Source organism: Melozone crissalis, unplaced genomic scaffold (genome assembly GCF_028551555.1).
Source record: "Melozone crissalis strain CALT ecotype California unplaced genomic scaffold, PUWL_Pcris_2 ptg000006l_1, whole genome shotgun sequence".
In the NCBI taxonomy this organism is placed as follows: domain Eukaryota; kingdom Metazoa; phylum Chordata; class Aves; order Passeriformes; family Passerellidae; genus Melozone; species Melozone crissalis.
The window spans coordinates 33,541,333-33,566,661 of record NW_026535784.1 but is presented as its reverse complement, the minus strand read 5'-3'; the positions used below and the strand labels follow the sequence as shown (position 1 = coordinate 33,566,661).

Genomic DNA, 25,329 nt, shown 5'->3' with positions numbered 1-25,329 from the left:
TTTGTAGCATTGGGCCTTAGATCTACTCAACAAGATATCTACTTGGAATCTTTGTAGTTTGCAGTACAAATATGAATCATGGCTGTGACCTACATTTGCTTCCATTTGTAACTCTTATTTCAGCTAGGACTTGCTTTTGGAAGCTGTAATCTAGAAGGAACACAGCACTGACCAGAGGGACTTGGCTTCTCCATCAAGTAGAATTCAAAAGTGTCATATCATTTGCTTCTTTGTGGCCTTATTTTCCAGAAATAAGATTATATCTGTTTACTAGACTGTGTGTCCTATCAAGTCCTTTTAGAAATTACACTATATCTGGTTTTGAACACTGAAAAAACCAGTTCATAGTTACTAATTTTCATCATCATCATTATAAGGTCCATGAATTTTACAGAAAAAATCTTTTCCCTTCACCTATTTTCATTAAGTATGTGTTATTGTTAGTGCTTCAGCAATTGTTCACATAGGAAAATAAATGCTAGAAAAGACAAAATATTTTAATCCATGCTTAATTGTATTTCACTGATTTTGGTCACAGTACAATTTCTCTTCGATAGCAGCTGCTTTGCTATTCCTTATTTCACAATCCCAATTTACATGTTTTATTTTTTCTCTCTCTGCCTACTCTCCAGTACATATTCTCTGCAATCTGGTCCCTTTCTCAGTCTGCTGCATGCACTTTCTTGCATTTCCTTTTCACATTACTTTTCAGTGTAATTCTTCTCAACTGCATTGATGTCCTTAGCTCAATGGTTCTCTGAAACTTTAAATATTCCATGCTTCTGAAGCAAGAAAAAGGAATCTCTTCCACTAGAGTGAGGCCTTTTAAGATTAGGCAATGCTGGATTAATGCTGATATTAGTGCTGGTGTCTTAGACAAAAGAATGTAGTAGTAGCTGGTGTCTGTGTTGAACTCAAGTCCTGCCACGAATTCCACAAAGGTCCTTGTGGATTTGTTCAGATACAGGTGCCCGCATTGCATAAAGGTCTGCTGCTGGATGGTTGAGTTATTGAGGGTGAAATGCATGGGAAAAAAATGCATGTGTGCCCTCATGTATTTTGGATAAATGCATACTTATCTTTACATAGATTTTTGTACATAATTTACTCTCAACTCAATTCAGTAGGATACAAATATAATGGATAATCTAAAAGCTAACAGAATGAAGAAGCACATTATTTTTCTGTTTGAAGCAATAGGAGTACTGAGAGGTACTTAAGTATTCAATTCCAGAGCCCTTCCTTTCCTCTCCCCTGTTCATGAAAATAATCCCAGCCTCAGTAGCATGTCCTCATAAGCATTCTACCCAAATCTTTCAGGAATGATGACTTCTAACATCTTAAACAAGAGCAAATGTTCTTACGACTTTATATTTTGTCCTTTCTTGGAGATGTCTTCCTAGCCTATATTTGTCATTTAAAAATAAGTAAGAACTTATATCAGTGTCCTCTATGGCTAAACCTAAACCAGATTGCTTCTAAGGTGACCATGCCAGCATAGAGCCTGATTCCTTAAACATGCTAATAAACCACCAGGTATGTATGCAGTCACATTGACTTTTACCAGCATTAGTTATTCTATTTGTAGGGCTGTGTAACTTGTGGGACTATCTTGTGAGCAAGCAGAGCTCTGCTAGCATAACTGCATTTTCACTGGATGCAATTCATTGATGGATAGTACTGGGGTTTCTGTATGAGTGAAGTATTTCTAGTGTCAATAGATCTGAAGAACCGTGTGATCCTAAGTAAGCATTGGCCACATTCTTTGTAACACACTAAAACAAGTGGGAAAGTGCTAAGAATTATTACAGGAACAGCCTGAAACATGACAGGGAATTTTCTCAGTAAATGCAGTAATTTGAATTGCTGCAGCATAAACAAAAATGACAGCTGTTTCATCATAGATAAGATACATAGCCCATTTCCTTTCAAATCTACATACATACACCCACAGACATATATAAATAAATTTTTTCTCTGAAAGTTCTTTTCGAAGAAGAGGTATTGGATCAAGCAGAATCCCATAAAAATCTAGGCATTGTATTTAAAGGATGTGTTTTCTCATGGTTAGAGATACAGGTTGTTTTGCCATAACCACATAATGTATTTTGGATGAAGTTGTTTTTGCTTCTATTCCTCTTGAAATTACTGAACTACAAAGATATAATTTTCAGGGAAAAAAAATTGAACCTTGCCCTATTTGTTTCTTTCTCATGCTCTGCATCACAGAAATTAACTGAACTAATGTTGAACATTTGGCTCTGAAGCCAAAACAACACTGCAAGAAAATGAGAGAAGTCACAGGTTGGAAATGTTTAATGTTAAGAATAAATGTTTGTACTGGTTTTGGCTGGGGTAGAGTTAAATTTCTTCACAGTGACTGGCATGGGGCTGTGTTTTGGATTTGTGCTGAACAGAGTTGATAACACAGAGATGTTCTTGCTATTGCTGAGCAGGGATTGCACAGAACCAAGGCCATTTCTGCTCTCTATGGCCAGGCTGGTGGGGAGTTTGAGGGTGCATGGGAAGCTGGAAGGAGACACAGACAGGACAGGTGAGACCAACTGTCCAAAGGGACATTCCCACACCATGTGACATCATGCTCAACAGATAAAGTGGGAAGAAGGAGGAAGGGGAGGATATTTGGAGTGATGGTGTTTGTTTGCCCAAGTAACCCCTACATGTGATGGGGCCCTGCTCTCCTGGACGGCCAAACACCTGCCTGCCTTGGGAAGCGGTGAATTCATTCCTTGTTCTCCTTTGCTTGTGTATGCAGCTTCTGCTTTCCCTGTTAAACTGCCTTAATCTCAACCCACAAGTTCTCTTCCTTTTAGCCTTCTGATTTTGTTCCCAATCCTACTGTTGGGGGAGTGAGTGAGTGGCTGCCTGGGGTGTGGCTGCTGGCTGGGGTTAAACCACAACAGCTACATCACTAAACAGTTCTGCCGTGTTAGCATGGAGCAGAATCTGCAGCTGCCTACCTACTTGCAGGATCTATATGCAAAGAATGTACAAAGCCCCTCAGCTTCCAGACCAGCTCACAAGTTCACAGTGGTCTCATGTGGACCCTTAAACACAACACAGTAGAGTTCACTTAGGTCTTACAGATCAGTAGAAGCTGGGATCCTTGTCTTACCAAGTGATGTGTCCAGGAGTTTAAATTATAGAAACCTGCAAGTGTGATGTGACAGACATCATCCACTCTCAAATCTACCCAGGCCATACCTGCTTATGAACTCAGACCTTGGACATGCTTTGTTATGTGGAGCCAGCTGAATTTTAAACCTCCATTTCAGAGAGCATTATTTCTGGCTGGCTCCTTTGGAGCAGACTTCCCAGCAAGCAAGTTTTGGTATGTATTTAAATCTTTAGCAAGTACCTTGTCTTCTTCAACACAACCCAGAGGCAAATCTAGTTGTCTCTTGAGAAGAGACAAATTCTGTAGTTACAAAGCACAGATTTCATAAAAACAGGCACTGCCAATTGTGATTATTTAATTTAGAAAAACCTCCAGTGGTAACCCATTGAAAAAATTTTGAAGTGTTCCCAAATCAAACATCACTGTAGTGAAAGAGGATTGGTAAACTGAGAAAACTAAAATGACATTTTCCTAGGGAGGAGTATTACTGGAGATTGGCAAAAATGAAAATAACAGATTAAAATACATTTAGTTTTAATAGCCAGTGATTTTATTAGAAACACTGGTGAAGGCTTTCAGTATCCGTCTATAATAAGTCTTCTGCCATTTTGTGTCTTACTTGAAATATGCTGCCCTCAAACTCTTCTCATTCTTAGAAAAATAGTGTTGGTCAGTTATTAGTAGATTTATTTGTTTAGAGATACTACTACTATTTAAAATCTTTACTCCAGTGAAAAAGCATTTTAATTTTACAGACACAATCAGATTTAAATATCTGAATTGTGTCCAGCCTGCTAAATCCATTTTCCACTACACAATCTTCAAAATTTGGAAATAACTTACAGAGGTTTAAGTACAGTAAATTATTCTCTATTGCCCCAAGTCAGAAGTTGCTAAATGTAGATTCTTGAATAGTGTTGTTTACAAAGACACATTTGAAATAGATGTCTGTTCGTTTTCCTTTTTGCCATTTTGTATCACAGAGGCTACTTCGGCAAACATTGAACCACAACTGAAGTACTTAATGATCAACGTCAGCAATGTTTGCAAAACACAGGAGGCCAGCTGTTTTGAGCGGCAGTGTTCCTGCTGGACCGATCAAATAAAAGTCGATGACACCCAGCAGGTCACAGGGAATTAGACCCTGTTCGACTCCTCCGTGCCGACGCCACTTCTGCTCTTCCTTTCGGCCCCTGCTCGAGCAGAAACCACCTGCATGAGCTGGTGACGGGCCAGCTCCTTGGCTGGCCTGCCAAGAAGTTGCAATGTCCCTCATGGTGTGCACCTGCTGGTGGATTTTCTCACTGTCAGTCTCACTGAGGAGACCTGGACCGCTTTCATTTTCAATTATTTTTTCCCCCGTGGGACAGAGCACCTGTGTGTCCCACGCGAGCACTCCAAGCCACCCTCGCTGGCGCTGAGGACACGCTGGCCCGGGCGCTCCGCGGGACGTGTGGCTGCGCAGGGCAGCTCCGGGTGTCGCTCTCCGGCCCGCCCTGAGCCGCCGCTGTCCTGGGAAACGGGAGACGCGCACTTGGGCGCTGAACCCGACTCATCCCGCTCGGAGGCTAGGCTTCTTTCAGCAAGGGCTGCGGTGCCTCAGCCTCCTCTTCCTAAAGCCCCTGGCCGAGGCTGTCCCACCTCCAGGGCGGAAGACTCAGGCGAGGCGCCCCTGGCCCGCCGCGGGTACCGGAGCCCCGACCACCACCGCAGGAGGCGCCGCACAGGCCGGGCCGGGCCGGGTCCCGCCGCCGCCGCCGCGCCTGCGCAGAGCGGCCCGTCCCCGCCGCGCCCTCCCGCGGGCGGGCACCCGGAAGCCGCAGCGCCGGCGGCTCCCGGCGGCGGCGGGGCTCGGCCGGGCGGGCGCAGCCGCTCCCCGCACCCCGCACCAGCGGCGGGGCAGCGCAGCTGGCATGGTGCTGGCGGCAGCTCGCCGCGCCCGCGTTGCACGGAGGAAGCCCGAGCGGAGCCGCGATGGAGATGCTGCTGCCGCCCGTGTGAGTGCGGCGGCGGCGGCGGGGCGGGCGGGGAGGCAGCCGGGCGCCCGGAGCCCGCCGGATCGGCGGTGCGGAGCGGAGCGCTGAGCGGTCCGTGGGCTGGGGCGGCGGGGCGGGCCCGGCCGCGCTGCAGCGAGCGGAGGTGCCGCGGCTCTCCGCACTCGGCCGACCCCGCCGGGCCCCTCGGCGCCGGGGGAGCGATGCCTGCGGACGGGGCACGCTCGGAACCGGCCGCGGGGCAGCGCCGGCGGGAGGGTCGTGTCGGCGACCTGGTGGCGGAACGGGTGCGCGGCCGCCCGGCCGGCTCTCCCGCGGGCAGCGCGGCGCTCGGAGATGCCCGGTCGTGCCGCTGCGGGCACCGTGCGGCGGGGGCAGCGGGCGCGGGGCTCCCGCGGGTGGGCAGCGCTGCCGGCACCCCCGCCCCGCCGCCTTCCCGTGTGCCTTCCAGCCTGTGCGGACAGGCGGGCTTTTTCTCCCTCCTCCCCCTCACTCCTTCTGCTTCCTCCATATGTGGTCCCAAATTACTCCTTGTTTGACTCAGCAGTCGTGCTTATCACACTCCCGGTTTTCTGGTTATTTAGTTAAGCATCTTTTTTAGTGGCAGTGCCCAGGCGATGCATTCCAGGCAACCATGTCCAGCTGCACCTCAGCTGGCCTCCTCAGTCCTTTGACGGGCTCCGGTTCAGTGCTACTTCATCCTATGCCTTCGGTAGGTAGATTTCAGGCGTGATGTGCGTGAGGTTCTTGAGAACAAACTGAAAGAAACCAGTTGCAGACAGCTCTGGCCCTGTGGGTGAAATGGTAAGAGAGACCTCAGTACTTCAGGCAGACTGGCACTTACCAAAACAGAAGGTGTATGACTGATGGTTTTGTAGGGTTCATTACCTTAAAACAAGTCCCCTTTTGTGACAAACAGATGAAACTTCAGCAAATTAATTTATGCTTCATGTGAACTCCTCCATCTAATCCAGGTTGCTTGGCAGCTCTTTACGGACACCTCGATCACTTTTGTTTTCCTTGCGTAGCTGTATTTGGTGTGTACACAGCCTATATATATATGCAGATAAATAGATATCAGTATCTGATGCATTGCTTTGGGATGTAGAAAGTTGCAATGAAAGTGTTCTATCTTGAACTTGATAGGTCAGTGGTATAATTAAAAGCTGAGTCTCTTGGTTATAGGTCTTTGGTGTTTTGAATGTTTTCTGCAATCATTGATTTCTGTCTATAATTTTTTGGAATTCTGATCACAACATATGTCACGTAATGTAGAAAAGTAACCTTCAGTCTAAAGGAGCTTGCTAGATAGAAAGTATGTTTTTTTTTTACCTCTATGAACTAGCATATTTATGTGCTGAATAGCATGTAACTTGTTTGGGGTTTTTTTTGATTGATGCAGAATTCCTGTCATTTGTCCTTTTTCAGTAATGAATTGTATAATTTTCAAAATTGAACATGAAACTTTTAATTCGTATCAGTTTTGTGGTACACTGTTGGTTGTAGTCAGAGTTCTGTGGATGGATGTTACTTGGTTAATTTTATGGAAACTTTTTACATTCCTTTGTTGCTTGATGCAATTTTGTACTGCTTTGCTCCAAAATTTTGTAGCCAGTGTTGGGATAATGAAAAACAGAGCCAGTTACTTGGCTTTGCACTATTGTAGTGCATAGAACTTAGAGTTCTAGGTTGAAATCTTAAATTATTGTTGGCTTTTTCTTTTAAATTCATTAGACATGCCCAATTAAAAAGTTTCAGGTATAGTAGAGGAGAGGTTGCAATTATGTGAGTCACTGAATATTCTCAGTTTGACTGTGCTTACCTAACGCTGGTAAGGCTGAATTTTCACTTGCAGTCAGATCGTTGATATTCCAGGGTTTGTGGCCCACCAAATGACTTCTCAGTGCCTTTGCTTATTTCCAGTTTAGAGGTTGAGGAATACAGTTACAATGCTGTAGAATAAAGCATCACTGATGCTAAGCATTTTCTAAGTGCTACAGCAACACAGTTTGCTTTGTAAGAACAACGTTGTGACTGTAAACAGGAAACTCATTGATTTGGTTTGGCATGAGAAGTCTGCTTGCTGTTTGGACACTCCAAGTGACTGAGGAGTGTAGATCATGATTTTTCTACAGAAGTTAGTGTCTGTAGAACTTGGGTATGTCTTACAGAAAGAATTATTTGTAGCTAGAGGTCATGATTTTTCACACTGCCTAGTTCTTCTCTTGTTATTTGGAGTGAGGTTTTGAGAGTAACAAAAATTAAAAGGCTGGTCACTTATGTACATTATGGTTTTCAAAACACTGAGTGAATCTACAAAAGTACACAATTTTTCTGTCACCCACTTCTTGTGCTGTGGCTAGGGAAAGCCTGGATAATTGCAGTAGTCATTGTGTGCTCTTCCTGTCAGAGGAGAACCAGGAGCTGTGTGAAACAGTAACTGAGGTCCTGGTAGAAGGGCAGAGAGGAGCTCTTACCTGACAGGCAGTGAAGGCAGTAAGAGACTGGGGTGATGGTTGCTGCATTCTGCCATTGATCTGTAGGGCACTAGGTGAAAAGTGCCCAAAAATCTGATTCTGCCCTCACGTCACAGCTTGTTGGAAATATTCTAGACTATTTCTCCACTAAATAAAATAATATTCACAAAACCAGATAACATCTTCATGCTTTCTTTAATATAGATTATTGTTAGCCTCTGACAATGTCACTACTATTAGTCACCAACTTACTACTTCCACTTCCATGGGAATTCTACCTATTCCCCTACACCTTTGGTAATAGGAAACTAAAATTGCTTGGAGTAAAGGAGAAGTTTCAAGTGCAAATCTTCTTCTCCCCGAGATGAAGGTGGCCAAAGTAAGAAGCAACAGCACTGGAGATTAGACAGAAGTATTAACTGTATTTTTTTCCTCTTTCTTTCCAGATGTACCAAACTTTGCCATCAGAAACCCTTGGATCTGAAAGATGATAACACCGAAATTCACTGTCCTATTACAGTAAATCCATGGCACATGAAGAAAGCTTTTAAAGTTATGAATGAATTAAGAAGGTATGACTTCACTATATACACCTGCCTGGAGTCCAAAGTTCATTTTTACTTTCATTTGCATTCGTTAAGTTAATAATAATAGTTTGTTTATTAAGAACATGGAATTTCAGAAGTATAGCTGAGGAGAAGGATTAAATATACAATGAAGTGATAACTGAATGATAGCCATGTGATGATAACTGTAACGTATGCAGTATGTTTGTGCACTTCATAAGTTCGTCAAAACTAGTTTTGTGAGACTTGAAAAATACTTACAGGTTGTACTTAAGGAGTTACAGCTACTGATCCTCTCTTGTATGTATTTCATCTGTGACAAAAAGTGACTCTGGTTGAGCCTTTGGCTCTTTGTGTGCCCATTGTTGATTTTTGTGGTAGGCTGTGAACCAGAAAAATATTAAAATTTTCTAGTCTGGAGACATAGGTCACAGTATAAACCAACTGACTGCACATTTTCTTAGTTATCTTTTGCTTGTGCCCTGGGGAGAAGTTGATGAACTCCCAAATCAAATATTGGAAGTAACTTTTCTCAATAAAGTTTTGTAAGACTTTGAGGGATAATACCATCAGTTTCAGTGAAACTGGGAGGCTGATGCTGATGATGTTCTTAGCATCCATATTGATTTATGTTTTACATATGAGTAGGTGAAGTGATGTTGAAAACTGTGACAGCTGGTAATTAGAGCTCACAACTGAGCTCTGGAAATCAGGACTCACAGCTATCACTGATAGTAATTTAGTGCTACAACTTACAGCAACAGTGGAGAAATTAAATAAATAAAAATACTTCTCTAGCAGAGACAGTAATGGAGGCTGTGAAAATCCTGTAGTTCTTTGTTATTTCCTATATAAAATTAAAAATTGGAGAGGCTTCACCAGAAAGAAACACAGCAACTGATACCCTTTAAAAGTATGCCTCTGCCTTTGGCTTTTGCTGTTCCGTATAGATAAATCTTTAAAAGTGTGTGCTGGATTGACTGACACTTGTTGCTTCACCTAATTTATGCCCTTGGCTTTTTTAAGTGTCCCAGTAACCAGATGCAGTCTCTCAAGGAGTGTAACAGAGCCTGGCTAGAGCCAGTAGCAATGACTTCCTAAGGATGAGCAAGAGTTTACATGGAGGAAGTTCCCCAGAATTAATCTTAACAATAGTTTTGGAAGTTAGAAACCTTACCTGCATTTTGCTGTGTTTTAAGTAAAAGATTCACAGTCTTCCAGCAGAGTGCATTTTTGAAGCCCATGGATTATTTTCAGAATATACTTTAGTTTCCATGGTTACCTAAATTCAAATTGCTGTAGAAGCAATTTGAGCAATTTTGCCTTGCATGTATAAATACTTAAAGTTTGAACAGGAGCTGTGCCATATAACCTCAACTAGTTGCCATTTAATAAGGTACACCAACAATATTTACGATTTAAGCTGAATACAGCTTTTAAGATGGTAAGTGGTAATTAAATAAAATTATAAACGTTTCTAGTTGCATTCATTTGTTTGAAATAATAAACAGAAAATCTTAAAAATGTTTCAGACTTCATTGCTCTAAGCAAAGATTTAATATTAATCCAGTAAATTTTTTTTTTTATTTAGATTCAACTTTAAAAATATAGTGAATCTCAGTGCTTTTCATTAATGTAGCACAAACAGGTATTTGCCCGAGGTATACTCTCCAGGAAGTGAATAGCTAGTGAAAAAATAATTTGCTTAAGCATCTAAATACGTTTGGTTTTGAATGCTTAAGTCTCTGTGCTTATGTTAAATTTTTGGCTGCTGTCAGGTTGTCTGGCTCTAGTAGCTTGTTAATGAGTTTTTATGTGCCTTCAAATTTTGACAAATTTTAGCAATTTTGTCCTTTGTATTTTTTGTCATTTCATTGCTCAGCATCACCTCAACACTGAATAGAAAGCTCATTCGGAAAAGTAATTAGTTCTTGACATGTGACAAAATTACACTCTGATGCCTATCTTTTCACTTTATTATAATTTGCTTTTATCACAAAGGAATTTGATGTTACCTATATTTATCAAAATTCTCGTTCTTACAAACAAGACTTTACCAAAACCTTTTGAAGATGGGGGTAATGAAAACTTTCTCTGTATGAACCAGTGAAGAATAGCCTGCAAGCTGGTAAACAGTTGCTCAGTTATTCTTAAATGCATACTTGCTTAACCCCCTTTTTATCATTTTCCATACCCTGATGGTTTATCCCCCACAATTCTGTTCATTCAGTCACTCTATATAAGCAAATTGGTACAATACCACTTCAGAAAACAGCCTTTTCTAAAATAAATTGGTGGGCCCTCATGAAATGAAGGTGCTGAATTGCTGTGGAAGCCGCAAGATGCTTGCAGCAGAGTACATGATTAAGTTTTTAAGCTCGTTTCTGCAGTAGTTTCTCTAGCTTGTCAGCTCTGTAGTAGCTCAGAGCATATTCATTCACCTGATGCAGTTCCAGACTAGAGGTGTTACTCTGTCTGTGTTTGTGCAATGTAATTAGCAACCCTAGTTGTGCATTGATGTAATCTGTTGCTTCTGGCTTCATTGTTACCTTTAGTATTTCTGTGCAGCTAAGTATAAAACTTCTTGTTCCTGTTGTCAGGTTAAGTGCAGGTGTCTGGTAAAGCTGGGTATCTGATGCCCTTTTATGTGTAGCTTTCTGTTTCCATTTTTTAATAATAAATGTAATGGTTTTTTCAAGATCCTCTGAATTGTGTGTTTTGTCTGGTACAGTCATTACATTGTACATATTGTTTGATGATAACTATATTGCAAGCTAAATTTATGAGATTTACATAGTTGCTGTAGGTATTAAGAGTTGAAAGCAGAAAGATAATTGCCAGGATTGCAATATGACCCCAAAGGTTACTTGTGGCCACCAAAAGTTTTGGTGTGTGACCTCTGCAAAGCCACCTTACTAGAGTCTGGGCTCATAAATTTGGATAATTGCAGAACTGAGAGATGACAGAGTTTTCTTTTGGACTGAGGTGAATATCTGAGCAGTTTGGCTGAGAGCTCTAGTTCTGCCCAAGCAAAATGCAGCTGCTCACCTGACTTTGCTACAACTCAGCGTGGTAGTTGCAAACTATCTAAAAATCTTCATTATGTATTCGGGAAGGGTAAAAAATTATCTTTTTGATGGTACTGAGAATAGAAATCACTAGATTGGTGTACAGCTCTAGGAATCCCTAAGGAATTCCATCTGTAAGGAATGTGTTCTGTTAAGTTGTACTTTTCCCTCTTCCCTCTGTTGCCATGGGTCTGAGTTTTGTGGATTCCATACTACCTTCACAGGGACAGTGCTAGCATGAACAGGAAAGAAGAGGTGACTGTAACCCTTAGTTAGAAGCTGTGAAGTTGCAGCCTTTGTGTTGTGGTGTGTTTTTCTTTTTTTTTTTTCCCCTCTCCTTTTTCAGTCTAGAAAATTGGATTATAAGGGTTTAAGTGGAAGAGGTATAGCCAATAGCTGTAAACTGTGTTAGAAACACCTGTGTTTCTAATGGTTATAAATGAGATGTTACTTTATTGCAACTGAACAGGGAGGAAATATGTTACAGTCACAAAGGACAAGAATACAAATGCATATAATGAAGATACAAAGTCAGTTAAGATACGAAGTTAACCATAAAAAATTCTAAACTGTTCAGACTGGAAAAAATAATTGCTATTATGTGCGTGGGCTGAATATGAAAAATGCTTGGAAAACAGTGAATATAGAGAAGACTGAGTGGTGGATTTGCACAATTAAGTAGGCATAAGTTTCCAGTGTAATGTAATACAGGCACCTCAGTTGAAATTTGGATTCTTTGTTGTCTGTAAAGCCTTGTTTGTTACGTAATTTTTTTTTTAGTGCTTGTATATATTAAATTCTGTTTTTTCTATCATAGTTGTTCAAAGGGGCCCAGACTTCCAGAGAGAATGTTTATAAATTGGGCTGATACAAATTATGGTTATTCAATGCAGAAAACTTCTGTGCAATGAATCACAATTCAGTTGTTTGATTTTTAAACAGTTTTGTGTACCCAAGCCCCATCTGTAATCTGATTGAGTAACAGCCATGTGGTTGTGTAACACCTTTAAAAACAATGCTTCATCAACATTGTCTGCCTGCCTCTTTTGATGGCATGGGAAAAGAAATTGTGTATGATATAATATATACTTTTCTGTTGTACTTCACTTATGTGAAATTGCCTTCTCTGATATTTCTAAATAGTCAAAACTTGCTGTGTGATGTGACGATAGTAGCTGAAGACATGGAAATTGCAGCGCATAGAGTTGTGTTAGCCGCCTGCAGCCCCTACTTCCATGCCATGTTTACAGGTACCAAATGTTTCAATACTTACTATGTTGCAATCCAGTCTAACTGTATAAAGAATAAATTTTCATGGCTTTTCCTTTTTAGGATCTAATTTGATTTTTAGATAAGCCAATGGGAACATTTGGAATCCTTAATGATTTTTTTTTTTGCAGTCTAAGGACATACTGTCAACGTAGCCTTTGTTAGCATGATGGATGCTTTAAAACAAATTAGATGTTAAGTAAGCCAGCGATAGTCAAGTTGTTATACCCTTTAAGCCTCTAGTAATCTCACTTGTCCAAAAGGAGGTTGAAATAACTTTCATGTGAATTTTGGAGTAAATTATGTCCTTTAAAAACTAGTGCTTCTACATTCTTCAGCCCATGAGTGCTCTAGGCTCTTAGTAGTTATGAAAGCTTTCTGTGGCTTTGGCAGCCTGTAGCTGGAGTGCATGTTTCAGTATTTTTAGGGTAATTCTCCATGACATATGTACTCTGCATCATTGCCACTACTTTTCTGTACAGGCTTGATTCGACTTCTGCTCACTCCATGCTGGCCAAGTTACTGCTTTACTGCTAGAGCGGGAATGCTGAAGGCTTGCAAGGCTAAGATAGGTTCAAGTTCATAGGAGCCTCCAGCTGAAATTTCTGTGCTGTGGGCTTAATTCCATCATGGTTATAAATCACATTGAAATAATGTGAAATTCCATGCCAAAGTAAGAATGCTACTAAATGCATGTTAAAATTAACTTCTGGGGTTTTGTCTGTTCATCCTGAAATCTTGTGCCAGCTTTGTAGTTAATGTCAACTGTCTGAAATGAAAAGACTTCTCTGTAATCCATTGCTTCTGACCACCAGCTCAGATGGAGGTAGAAATGTGACTCTTGGCCTGCCCATATGCAAACAGATTGGTGTTTTAATAATTTTAATTGTATGCAACAAGATGGATGAAATTTGAAATGCTCTTGTGTTCTGGTGAAGCAGCTGAGCATTCTAGATTTTATAGGCAAATATTTTGACATATTCAAGGCCAGAAGTGGAGTAACTTCTACAAGAATGCTTTAAAATTGCTTGTAAAATTAAATATCTTTTCCTCAAGCAGTTCTTTTAAGTTTGCATTTGTGGTTGAGGCAAACATTGTGGGTGACTGATAAATTCTTTCTTCATTTTTACTGCTGTCTATAAAATTAGAATAAAAAAGGCTGCTTCTACAGTTCATTTTTATCACCTTAGTAGCAGAGAAATGCAAGCCTCTTATGTTAGTTCTGTATTAAAGACTAGCTGTTGTTGACTATCACATTGCAAATACTCTTTGTTCAGCATATAGCTTTTTATTATGTCTTCTGTGATTAAGACATTTCTGCTTGCCCTGACTGCCCTTTCTGTGAAGAAGTTTATTACCCATTCAGAGTGCCAGTGCAGCAGTGTCTGTAGCTGCTCTCCAGATGGAATTACTAAAATCTTCCCTTTTAAGTTTTTTAACTTGTTTTACGTTTTTAAACGTAGGCGTTCTTTAGCCCCAGTGGTGCAGGAGGTGGGAACACTCACTTGAGTAATGGGTGTGAAGTGTTTAACTAATATATCTGTGGTGAGGTTTGTGTAGTTGGTGAGCCAAATAGGTGGGAGCTTAAATAGAATTCAGCTGTGGCTTTAAGAGTTATCAGCAGATTTTTTACTAGGCTTATATGTTGCTTACAGCATGGCCCAGCTGTGGTATTGGTGCATTTCAGCCATTCCCCACACAAAAATTCTTTAATTTCATTGTGATTGTTCTCTCCATGAAGCCTGGAATCCACACTTCCTAGGTGGATTTTTATTCTCATTCAGTAATCTGCAAGTTCAAATAAGCAAATTTGATCCCTTAACCAGCCACAACCAAAGGGAGAAGTATCTTCTATCCAGAATAAAACACTGACTGAAAAGACAGTGGTAAAAATTGCACTCTTATCTTTAGGGTTAATTCTTGAATAGAAATTAGAAGCTTATATTTAAACATGTGTTTGCAGGTTGATTCCATCATTCTCTGAGTCATTAAATATTACTGCAGTGCAGGCTGGGATATGGCATTAACTGGGTTCAAACTCTCTGCCTGTTAGTTTTTTTTCCCCCCTTTTCATCATTTGTGCCTGTAATGGTTGCCCTAATAATTATCAGGAAAGAAAAATTTACTGTCTTTTAAAGTTACAAAATGTAGTAAGTTAGTAATAATTATCCCATGAGAAGATGGGGAAGAGAGTCCCTGCTATTTAATCTATGTTAATAGGAATACTTCTTTTGTCTTATACAGTGGAATTATTTAGAAATATAATTTAAATCTACTTAAATGTTTAGAGAAATTGAATATAAAGCATCAGAGAAGGGACTCTTCAGTGGCTATAGGGGCTGACTTCAGATAAGGGTGACGATGGCAGTTGTCCTTAGGGATTTACCTGTTCTCTTCACTTCCATTCTCCGTTTCTAAAATTCTTGGGTAAAAAAAATATAAAGAGAGAGAAAAAGGCTTTCTTTGCGTTACTTTGTGAGGAGCCATGTAAGCTTTTTAGATAGCCCCTTTGTATCTTTGTAGCCCCTTAGTATCTTCAACTCAGCTGTTGCTTTGCTGCTTGGGAGGTTGGATCAGCTTTCTTTCAGTTCATGATATTCTTTCCTGTCACTAAGAACTCTGTGGAGACATGGTGGTGCTGCTTCCCAGTCATAAACTGAGTTCTTCAGCAGGTTGAATTCTAGACTGAGCCTGCCTGCTGAGTGCATCTCTGGTTTCCTCTGTATGATCTAGCAAACAGGTATGGGTTGATCTAGAATTGTAGTAGGATTGCATGTGTGGTTCACATGAAAGTTGGAAGCAAGTATTTTTGGGATTATTTTGGTTGGGTGTGTTTTTGTTGTTGTTTGGATGTGGGGTGTTTTGTTTTGGTTTGGTTTTCTTTTTCTTGTTCAGGGTTTTTTATTTTTATATTCTGGGCCTGGTTTTTAAATAGAGAAGGTGCCTATCCATGACTCTAAAAGCCTTGACACAAAATCTGAAAACAAATCTAATGTGCTTGCAGAATATCAAAATCTGCTCTCCCACACACACAATTTTCCCAGAGGACCACCTCCACAGCAGCTTGCATAATAAATAAGTTGCAGCTTACATGCTCTGAAGATCAATAGGTTTAATCTGTGTCAAACTAGAAGCAGGAACTTGGAATACAGGGCCCTGCAGGGTTCTGCAGTCATCCTTCAGAGATGTAGGGGAATGTTTCAGAAGTGCAGGTGAAAGGAGAAAGTTCTGTGGGAGCTGGATTTTGCTGGGTTTTATGTCTTTTGAACTTCCTGCCTCTTAAAGAGTTGATTTGCAATGCCATTCTTTACCCTTCAGCTCAAAAAAAGGTATGGTGCCATGAATAGTGGTGACAGATTTGTCAGTGATGATCTCTTTGCTGAAAGCACTGGGTAAAATGCATTGTTTGACACTAACCCTGGAGACCAGAAGGTAACAAGCAATGAAAATGTATATGACTTCATAAAAAAATATCAGCAATGGTTAACATGTTTTTGTTCACTTCTCCATCCTATCTGCTTTTCTTGTTGTATACATTAAATTTATTATATCACCAATACCCTTATCTCTAGATGTCTATGCCCAAGGGAAAGAAATTATATCCTATATAGAAGAATAAGAAACTCATATATTCAGAGATTGGGACATACTCTTCCAAAGTGAAATTTTATATATCTTCCAACATCACTTTTGTAGTTCATGTTTTGTTTCTCAGTGAAAGTCAGTGCAAGAGAGTTTAAAGGTCTGAGATTACCTGATCTGGAAGTCATACAGAAGATTATAGTCATTACTTCAAAATATATATTTGGATAATTATTTCAGCCATAAAGAAAATATTGCACTTTGAGAAACATAATATTTTAGAAAGTGGAAGATATTTTGCAGGCCTTTCTATGAAGATGGGTTGTGGCATATGGCCAGCATGTCAGCCTCCACAAAATGAGATCCAACAAGTTTTCCCTTGCTTACCATTTTATCTTAGCTTGAGCTGTTAAATTGGAGCTGCAAAAGAGGTGAAATCACCAAGGGAATAATAAGTAGGCAAGGAAAGAAATATGTATGTTAATTCTTCTGTGGGGATATAACTTTTCTTATTTAAATAAATTTACTCTGGACTGTGTTTGGTATGCTCTTTCAGTTAAGAAGTTAATAAAGCTAGAGTATTTTAATATCTTGCTTTCCCAGCAAAATGTTTTTGTATGCATTTGAAGTGTCATATTTAGGTCTGATAACAATATTTTCCTGATACTTTACACTGGAAAAAATAGGTCACCTGCACTAAAAGTATTAACCCAGGTAGCATTTGCATGATGACAACAAAACCTTCCTTCCTCATTGGCGGAAGGAAGGAAAGGAAGAAATTAAATTATTAGTGTTGAAGTTTTTCTACCATCACAACTGTTCATACACAAAATTTCTGCTGCTGTTAAACTTCTACATTCATGCTGTATTTCTATCTTATTTACTTGATTAATAAACTGTGTTTGTAGGTGAGATGAGTGAAAGCCGAGCAAAAAAAGTTCGAATAAAGGAAGTTGATGGCTGGACTCTAAGGATGCTTATTGATTATATTTACACTGCTGAAATTCAAGTTACAGAAGAAAATGTGCAGGTAAGAGTGAGAATATTTTCTGCAACAAATGACATGCAATGTGCAGAGTCATTTATTTTGTCATTGTAGTTCAACTCCAACATGGGAAATCTCATCTGTAAACTGGAATATTTTCAGACCTAGTGCTTACATAGTAAGTAGTCATGCTGTTTAAATTCTGGCTCAAATTCAAAGACAATTCAAGTAAATGAAGAATTAGTTGACTTTAGTGGTCTTTGCAACCAAACTTTATGTAATGCAATAAAATAGATGGTCTACTCTGCCTAAAATTAATGCTGTCAGCCACTTCTGTACCACCTCTTCTCTAATATTTAAGTGAAATTTACATAAGCAAAGTAGATTTATTCCTTAATGTGAAACCATGTTTTCCAATTAAGCTGTCCTGTTTATTTTTTTCACTGTTAGCCTGCACAATAAAGTACTTTTCCCTGTTCAATCTCTGTAACTTGCCAGTGACCAGCTGTGCAGAAATGTTTAGCTACTGATTTTTTTTAAATTAAATCAGCTTATATCTATCATGAAGGTTTTGTCCGTCCCACACAGAGGTAATAAGTTTTTCCAATTGGCTGTACCTGAAGAAATTAGAAGAAAACAAATACTAGCCTAGAAAACATAGCCTCCTGCATTTAATATTTTCTAAATGGAGGTGGACTTAAGATGGACAGAGTAGATTTTCCTTCCAGTGTCTTTTGAGATTTTTTCTAGACATTTGATAAGTTTAAAACTAGTTGCATAAAGGATGATATATTTAATTCTCGTGTTTTCCTTATACTGCTATGCTCTTCTTTCTGTTCTTGCCCAATGCCAAAGAACTGGTTATTAGCAGTTATTTTGCTGCTTTAGCAGAGTGAAAAACCGTGTTGCTGTGTTTGTCATTGAAAACTTCTGTTGCAATTATGTATTCTGAAATTAATTGCTTTTACTGGACATTAGGCTGAAATTAACAGCAATTTTATTGGCTGCTGAATCCAATGGGGTCACTGCTTGTTTTAGCCATGCTTGACTGAATACTTCCTGAAATGAGAAATGCTGCCAACAAAATATCTTGCTACTAAGACTTCCATATCTTAGGTCATATGTCGTTTAATTCTGCAAGACTAATTTCTTGTCTTTCTTAATGACTTGTTTCTTAAGAATCTTCCTTTTTAAGGAATTGTTCTGGCCTGATGATGAATGTACACAGTGAAAAAAAAAAAAGGCTGAAATTCTGTTGTATTTTACCAATCTGGTGGTTGCCCAGATCTCTGCTGTGGAAGACCTTGAGCAAATCCAGAGCTGTCAGAGATTCCCTAACAAACCTTTTGCTGCTTGATCATTCTGGCTTTTCATCCTTAAAGCAGAATATTCTGTCTTGCTGACAGAGCTTGATGGCCCTGATCTTGTACATTTGATCCATAATATTGGAAGAGACTTAGCAGGTGTGCTACTGTATTTTGGCTGTAGGTGCTGTCTAGGAGGAGGCATTATCACCTGTCCTTGGCAATGCTGACTCTTCCATGTTAATAGGGAGGAAAAGCATTACATTTCTTCTTCATACAGGAGTCCTTGTAGGCCAGAAATCCATGGGTTTAACGCTCATGAGTCTGATAGGGCTTTAATTTTCATGGCTTCATGTTATCTGTCTAAAGATAGATATCTGATGATGCTGGGGATGTTAGTATAAATAATATGGCTTGGTGAGTGATATTACAAGTTTTTGGTTGCTTGAGTACTGAGAAGAAAGTCAGACTTCTAAGTTGGGTTTGATTTTTTTCCAATATAGTTGCACTTTAATGTTGATGGTGAATATACTTGTAATATGACTGTATTGTATGTAAACTTACTCTTGTTTTGTCACTTTCATCCTTTTTATATTATTATTACTAGATATGTAGAGTTTATTTGCATTACAGCAGAAATAAACACTGTGGATAAAAATAAACATGCTGATGCAAATTCTTTTCCTTATGCTTGAAAGCCAAGATGGGGAAATTGTTGCTGTGACTTTCTGGAAACCTAGAAACCTAGTGCGGATTGTCTGGCCTTAGTTAAAAATGTGTTCTCTCCATAAGCGTGTTGCATGCTATTGAGATTAATTCTAGCTCTCAATTTCTTGTCTATATGACCTAGAATATATTGTGAAATTTTGGTAGTTAGGAATCTATTTTGTAGGAATACAGAAGTGTGAAAACCTAAGATGCAATTTTATGTTTGGATTAATGTGTTGAACTGGAGCATCAGCTTCTAGTTAGCTCCTTATGATTCTTATTCTGATACCCTTGATGGGATTTCGAGTGTATTATTCCATCTCTCCAGGTTATACATAGTAAGAATAGGTATTGAATTAATTTCTAATACGTGATACAATGTTTGAAGAGAGTGTGCAAGCTTCATGTTTAAATAATGTAGAATTGCTAAGTAGTTCTTGGTACTAAAATAGCTGCATTGTATATTTATGAAAACTAATTATGAAGGAATACATAATCATAGCCCAGCTCATTGGCCTTTCTCAAGGGGCAGGTTAACTCTGAGCTTCTTTCCTTAGAATCTTACTTGATCTAGATGTGGACAGGAGAGTGCTTCCTGACTGTGCCTTTGCATCTTGTCGGTGAGAGCTGTCCATTTTTTCCTCCCCGCTGTCCTGTTCTAACTTATGTATGTTTTTGAGCAGGTGTGGAGTAGACAAGTAAGGTGTAAGTCTGTGATTGAGGAGAAAACTGCATTCATTTACCCGTAAACTGTCAGCACGGGAGGCCCTCATCACTGGCTGTTATCGCTACATTAGTTAAACACAAAAGAACATTTGTTCTTTTCTTCAGTTCTTGGTTCAATAGGTTCCCCCCAGCCTGCAACAATAAGACAGCTGGTATATGAATGTGTACATTCTTTTAGTGTTTGTCCTTCATTTAGAACAAGTTATTTTATAATTCATCTCTAGTGGCACTAACTTTGCATAATGCCATACCAGTGTTTCTGCTGTATTTACATATCAAGTCACATTTTTCTGCATTCTTAACTCTTTGCTTTTCCCTTTTTTTTTTAAGGAATGAAATTAAATGTCAGACTTAGTGCAATATCTCATTCTTCATATTTTAAGAAGAGAATATCCGAATTAATGTTTTCAGAAGGCAAATCAACTTTTTTCCATATCAAATTTTTTTGATATCCATATAGGTATTAACTACATGCAGTGCACAATGTGGGAGAGTTGGTTACTATAAGGAGCTCATGCGTGAGTAACTCTCCCACGCTATGCGAATGCACTGCAGCCCCTTTTTAGTCAGCTGTACACCTCGGGCCTCTCCTGAGCACAAATATATTGGAGGAGAAATTCCTGCAGTTGTTGGTGGGCTGTGGATTTGTTATGGGCTTTAGAGGCCAGCCTGATACAGGCTGAGTAGGATGTGATTTGAATAAACACAGTTAGGTGATTTAGTTCCTTTTGATTCCCTGCTACAGGTCTCTGTTCCTTTAATTGTGCTCATACATTTGCTGGACTGTTTTATAAAGCAGATCACTGAACTCAAAAAAACATCTGACAGCATAACACTCTGTATCTCCACTTCCACCCCACATGGGTTTTCAGGGGACTTTTGAGTTATCCTTAACTTGGATCACAGCCCTGTCAGTTGTTTTCACCCAATTGGTGAAAGCAAGAATCCCAATTGGGATTACTGTATTAAAGTGTAGGAACAGACTCCAGTGTTGGAAGTAGATGTTTCTCTGCAGCCTGGGTCAAGCATTACAGGTAGTTTCACTTTGCTGCTACTGCTGTCTTGCTTTTGGACAAGGTGAGTGCATGAGAGATAGAAGAGAAATTCACAATAGAATTGTATTTTTACAATTGTATAATTCTATCCTGGCGTATTTTTTCCTTTTAAAAATTTTATTAGGTACAACAAACATGAAGTCCAGAATCTTTAATGGGGTCATACAAGAAGTATAATTTTTTCTTCTGATTTTTTGAAATTATTCAAGAACAATGTTTGCATAGTAATAAGCATGTTATGAACACTAATATGTATGCATTTTTTCTTTGTAACTCTTACTGTTCACGCAGATTGCCATAAAAAGTACAACAGAGATGCTTCTATTTGTATGGTGTCATTGGATGTGGGCATAAGAGTTGACAGCAGATTTGATTTAAGGTGCTGTCAAAACAAGGTCCAAAAAAGCAGCTGATTTCCCCAAGAAATCCTCAAAAAAGAAGGTCCTAATGTTGTCCCAGCTATTTACTAAGGTAGACATTCTACAGTACCATGTTTGGTAATATGGGCTTTGACTATTCTTGCTACATATAATCACCTCTAGCTGATCAGTGTTGCAGGGTTGTTAAAACCCTGAAAAATTCTTAAGGTTGAAAATGAGCCTGTACCTCCCACCAAAACCCAGAGAAGTTTAAGAAAACAGATGTGTTCTTTTTAAGATGGTCAGCTTCTGAATTATATTTGTGGCATGACCCACAAGCATTGGGTCATGCCATAAGTTGGACTGAGGGCAGGTTAAAGGAGCACAAAGAAGGAATGTGATGTTACAGGGAATAGCATAAAAGATAATTGCTGCTGAGCTCTGTGAAGTGAAACACTGACTGAATGTATCGAGACTTGGCATAACATATTCTATCTAACAATGGAAACTGGATAGTAATCCTTAGGTGGTTTATTCCAGTTGATTTAATAGTTTTCCTAGTTCAAAAGGTAGGTAGTACCTGACTTAAATGTTCCTGGTCTATATTAGATTAATAGTACTTCCTTCTGTCATCTTGTAAAGCAGCTTGTTGCTGTTTTGCTGCAATAATCTCATGTACTGAATGACTGTTCTTATTCATATATTTAATTGTTTTCTTTAGGCTAAACATCATAGACTGTTCTTTGGAGACAGTAGTTTCTGAATCTTTTACCATTCTTCTTGCTCTTTCCATTTTACCTATATCTACATATTTAACATGCATTGGGAAAATTGGTCCATTAAGGCCTTGTTACTACAGACAAGAGTAAAACTGTTATCTTGTGAATAAAAAATACAGTGTTTGATTCTTTGTCATTGATTTTCTGATGATAAGACATTGATTCTAGTAGTCACTATATGTTTGTGATGGTAGAGAGAGTAAGAATGAGAACATCAAAGTAGTCATACAGTGGGAGGAAGAAATTCTGGCCATTTTGAGGGATTTGTTGTTTTAAGCATTTATGGTTTTTAGCATAATACTTCTAATGAACCAGAACTGCAACCAGTGGAAGTCATTATCTGATTTAATAGTAGTAGCATAAGTTCTTTCGGTAAGTTTAGTGGGCAAGACTTCAGGTTCACACCAGGAATTTCCTGTTAGGAAGAGATGCCAATTTGCAAGTCTGTTTCCAGAGTACAATCAAATGTTAAAATTGCTTTTAATACAAAAAAAGTAAAGAAATTAACTATTTTCATTTTGGTAAATGTTTAATTATATTTTAAAATTCACCAATAATAGAAAAAAATATGACTGAAAATCTTGTAAAATTATATCTTTTTGGGGTGGAAGGGCAGGAGAGGTTTTGGGGTGGAAGGGCAGGAGAGAAGCAAGATGTGTACAAGTCATTTTAAAACTGAAAGAAAAATGTAGAAGAGAGCATTGCACAAAATAGAATGCAAAATAATGAACAGTACAGACTGGTATTTGTTGAGGAGGACAAAAGCCCCCAACAAATCAGCAAAGAGTAGATATTAATTTATATCTATCTATTTTTATATATCTATTATTATTATTAATAAAAATGTAGTAGAACTATGTGTGATCAATAAGATGAAGTTCATGCAAACATAAGGTCTGCGTTCACTGTGCCTAATCTTCACTGGATACTGATTTAAAGACAAAAATAAAATTCTGTGCAGCATGAAACATTCCTTATTTGCTCTTCTGCTAAGCATTAGAATAAAATCAGATAAAAATATTCAGACTAAACTGTTGTATTGTACTTTGAATTGGTGTGCTTATGATGAACCTCATGCAGTTTTATGGGGGTAGGATGTGAAATAATCTGTTTAGGGGCTACAAGTTTGTTCTGAAACTTGTATTACCAGAATGTCAGATTTAGTAATGGAGTTGTTCTTTTTCCCCATATCTGTGTCTCATGATTGTCTCAGATTCTTTCCTTCAGTACCCTTTCTACTAAGGGTCAGGTACACCAGTTCACAGGAGTTTAATTTAAAAGAGAGTTCACACATCAACTGAACAACAGCAGCTAGTTGTATGTGCTTTTAGAGGAAAATGCAGAATGACTTAATAAAAGCCAGTTTATAAGACTGATCTCTTAATATTTGCCACAGTCTTTGAGCACATACATGATCAAATTAATAGAGCTTATATTCTGGTAATCTTAAGAGCCATACTAACTTAGTATCTCAGCTGAGAGTCAAAATGCTCCCAGTAATATTGTGATACTTTTCAAGCTTTATCCTTGAAAACAAGTGTTTTGTGTATATGAACAGGTGACTAAACTGTCTTTATATGAGTTAACTCATATACTGTGATGTGTGAAGAGTATAAAGCATGTGTTTTGGAACTAGTTTCACTTTTCACTTTAGATATCTAACTTGGAATGTTTTTCAGGAGTTTGTGAGCCTGCCAATAAAGTATACCTTCAAGCACTACAGAACTCCTCTTTTCCCTTATTGGATCAAAAGATGTCCCTCCCTTTCAAAGGAATCTATCCAAAGGGGTATATTTTCTTTATGAATATTGGAAGTTTTCTGTGTTAATTGGGGTAGATTTTTTCCTTTTTAGAATCCAAGGCTGACTTTGCAAAGGTTCTTTACAAATGTGTGATTAGGCATTGTAAGAGGAGGGAGTTGAATTCAGTGCTTGAACAGAGACATGCATTCTGTGTCCTGGAAGTGTGCCTGCTGCTGTGCAAGTGGGTGGAAGAGATAAAAGAAATATTTATTCAACTGAACTGAATCCTGTGAAGCTTTCAGTGAATCTTATAATGCAGTAGGTTCTGTTTCAAATGTAAAATACATATTTTATGTAAGAAACTGGTTTGAGAGAAGGTAATGCTGAAATTGCTTCTATGGGAATTGGCTCTTCAGAGAAGCTAAGAAATAGATGTGTGGAAAAAAATGCCACACTTAGAAACCTAAAGGGGCAGGAAGGGAATGTCTGATCTTGATGCATTGACAGATGTGCCTCTAGTCACCTCTTCCTTAAAAAGCTTTTGGTAATCAGGGAAAGTGAAACAGGTTAAACAGAAGTATATCTTGAGAAGAGTAGGTGCTGGCAGGCTGTATCTAGGCAATTACATCCCTACTGGTCATGATTAACACCTTGCATGTCACCAAGAGACCACCATTAAGTACAAGTCCTGTACATCTCCAGTTGTGCACTCTACTGAAATGCAGGGCTCCTAAAGAAGAGTTTTTTCTAAATTAGCAGCAATTTCAAATAGATGATGATGTTCTAGACAGTGCAGTTTGGTGATGACAGCATGGGTCATGATAGCAGTTTCTCTAGCTAGAAGCAGACACAGCATTCTAGCAGATGCAAGTAACTTAATAAAACTGTTGCTGCTGTACCACAGGCTAATGAAGTTGGCATCTCTGAAGTTTGCTGTCTGGTTTCATAAAGGCCTTTTATTTATTTGCTTGCATTTGCCTCTATTTACTAACCACACTTTCCTGATAAAGCATTTAAAAAATCATCCCTATAGTATTTATTAATTGAATAGAATTTTGAGGCATGTTTTAAGCTAGTTGGTTGTCATTGTGACTGTCCCTGTCCTGTCCCCACTGGACAAATCTGTTCTTTGTACAGATTTCCTTTTGCATCTCCACAGTCCCTAGACAGTCACTCCATCTTGGTTTAGCTTCCAAAGTCTTTCCTGCAGCACATGGCTGCTTACATCTTAGGGGCTGGAGACAGGGTATTGGACCATGGGAGTGTTCCTCTGAGCTGATTTATTGCTAAATCTGCTATCTGCATGCTTCTAAAGAAGAATACAGTTAGGTCAGATAATACCAATCCTGTTGAAGTTAACAGTGATATTTATTTTGTTGTGTTTTTGTTTTTTTTTTTTTCTTTCTAGAGATAATTTTTTGAAGTAAATGAGTGTAAGTTGTTTCTTTTACTGCTCCTAAAAAGGTGTATGATGTCATTGGAAATCTTTGCACTGATTTCCCTGTCAATAGCCATGGTAGATTCTTTCAAAAAATGAAAATAGCTTTGACTTTACATTAAAGTTTGTTGATAGCAT

General features: G+C 38.9%; 1 protein-coding gene across 1 annotated transcript in view; it reads left to right on the top strand.

Annotated features, from left to right (window-relative positions):
• The first annotated feature begins 5,033 nt into the window (after positions 1-5,033).
• Positions 5,034-25,329, top strand: part of KLHL2 (kelch like family member 2) — a 53,986-nt gene continuing 33,690 nt past the window's right edge. Inside the window, exons 1-4 of the mRNA XM_054293217.1 lie at positions 5,034-5,136; positions 8,057-8,182; positions 12,388-12,494; positions 17,004-17,125. Of these exons, the coding sequence (XP_054149192.1) occupies positions 5,114-5,136; positions 8,057-8,182; positions 12,388-12,494; positions 17,004-17,125 (378 nt within the window). The 5' untranslated portion in view covers positions 5,034-5,113. The remainder of the gene's footprint in view (positions 5,137-8,056; positions 8,183-12,387; positions 12,495-17,003; positions 17,126-25,329) is intronic.